Source organism: Charadrius vociferus, unplaced genomic scaffold (assembly GCF_000708025.1).
Source record: "Charadrius vociferus isolate BGI_N301 unplaced genomic scaffold, ASM70802v2 scaffold505, whole genome shotgun sequence".
In the NCBI taxonomy this organism is placed as follows: Eukaryota; Metazoa; Chordata; class Aves; order Charadriiformes; family Charadriidae; genus Charadrius; species Charadrius vociferus.
In genome coordinates this window covers 1,061,961-1,064,122 of record NW_009648645.1, presented here as the reverse complement: position 1 = coordinate 1,064,122, position 2,162 = coordinate 1,061,961, and the positions used below count along the sequence as shown (strand labels likewise).

General features: G+C 36.7%; 1 protein-coding gene across 1 annotated transcript in view; it reads right to left on the bottom strand.

Moving 5' to 3' along the window:
• Positions 1-2,162, bottom strand: part of TMC1 (transmembrane channel-like 1) — a 70,795-nt gene that overhangs the window by 29,935 nt on the left and 38,698 nt on the right. The window contains exon 8 of the mRNA XM_009886410.1: positions 860-958. Coding sequence (XP_009884712.1) covers positions 860-958 — 99 coding nt within the window. The remainder of the gene's footprint in view (positions 1-859; positions 959-2,162) is intronic.

Genomic DNA, 2,162 nt, shown 5'->3' with positions numbered 1-2,162 from the left:
AGAAAAATCACATTTAGTTCAATGGATGCTGCTTCCATTAATATGAAGGAAAACCTTAAATAAATGATCACACCCTTTCACAGGTGAATAATACCTTTTGATGACATTGACTGTATGCCATAGGGAAACCTAACATCCTTCTAAGCAACTTATTGTGAAACCAAATTTATCATCAGTTGACTTTATGCAAAGTTATATCATTTTTATATAAAGAGGCTCACTACAGAGACATGCCATGTGCAAATTTAGATAAAACTTATTTTCAGGAAGAAAATGCAGTATGACATACTGGGGAATATACCATTATCTTGTCAGTACAGAAGGTATAGAACCTCAGGCTAGACTGGGCATCATATCAACACTAAAGAATTAAGACATGCTTCTCAGTTCAGCTAAAATATCTGCACATTCTGTAAGACTGAGAAAAACTAAAAATAGCATTCTTTGTTTTAGAAAAAGGCTACAGAGCACATTATTGGAATTTATTTTCTTTTTCTAATTCACACTGCATCCTCAAATTGTGAACCTTAATCATATGAAAACAGAGGACCGAATTCACCCATAAGAAATGGAAATTCAGTACCCAAGGATGTGAATCCAGGTTTGAGACTTTTTCCCATGTGTCTTTATATTGCCACATATACCGAATTGTGCATGTGGACATTGAGATTCATTATATGTTTTGTCTGAAGAAAACATTTATATTCAGAACTTGTGAAAAATATATGTAAATTATTTCTATTGCCATTTTCTCCTGAAATATTTCATGTTAAATCTCTGAATATTAAATAATGAAGCACAATCCCTTAACAATCAGAGAGCCATGTGAATATGCAGTATTGCAAGTTTACGCACTTACACTAAAATCCCAGAGAGTAGCAAAGTTCATAGCACTTGCTTCTTCAGCTCTTGGGACAGTTTTTCTAGGTAAAGAGCCATACGGCTTCCCCATCAAAGCCTGGAATCAAACAATGAAAGCAATTTATGTTTTAAAACAAAATATCAAGAGAGGGAAGGGACAGTGATCTGTCATTTCTTAGGAAGACTTGGTTTGTGCTCCCAAACTCTTTAGTGCAGGTGACCTACTTCTCCAATTCTTTTCATTGCATTTCACACTAATGATTGAAACTATGTTTAAAGTATGTATTAATGGTGTTTTCTAAATTTGAAGTGATGTTCCACTAGTATCAATGGATTGTCAAGCTGTGCCTCTTACAGTCAAATGTAACACAGAAGTCCGAATTCCTCTGATGAGTGGTGTTTGTCTTACAGACAAGACCAGAAGATTAATTTTTCTTGCATTATGGATTTTTTTGTTGTTGTTTTCTTTTGGGTCTTTGGGTTTTTTTTGTTGTTTAACTGAAATGTATGGGAAGATGCTAGGGATCCAGGTTTTGGATTCTAAGGGTCCCACTGTTGCTGGCTAGAGGCTTGCTTAGCCTTAGTATATGTCCTTACAGGGTTCTTCCAGGCTTCACCCTGAAAACTGTTGGGCATATTCTCTGTTTTGGCTTCAATGGAAGATGGATCATACTATTGAAATGTTATACAAAGAAGGTGTTGGAAATTCCTACCTGAATTTTTCTTGTTGAAAGGGAAACGGAAACAGAAAGGGAAAGGGAAAGGGAAAGGGAAAGGGAAAGGGAAAGGGAAAGGGAAAGGGAAAGGGAAAGGGAAAGGGAAAGGGAAAGGGAAAGGGAAAGGGAAAGGGAAAGGGAAAGGGAAAGGGAGGAAGAGAAGAGAGGAGAGGAAATGGTACAATACTTTTAATTCCATATAAGCCCTCTTTTTAGGAAGACAATATGGTGGGTCAAAGGAACTAGAAAAATCTTATATTTCACATAAGTAATTTCTGCCTGAACCACATCTGCTCTGAGCAACATTATTAACAGTGATGCTGCACACAGCGCAAAACATGAGGGGTCTTTTTTGTGACTTTACAGCCCTGTTAGGCCTTATCAGAATGTGAGTTTTAAGGCAACTGAAAAGGATCCACGGTGCCTTAGAGGCCTGGAATGTATCTTTCTATTGCAATGCATATTTTAGTCAAGATACTCCACTTGTCTGCTTCTTGGTCACAGTTCCTCTCCTTAGTTCTCCATAGGAAAAAAAAAAAAAAAAAAAAGAAGTTTAGCACCATCCCAACCCATAGCAAAAAACTT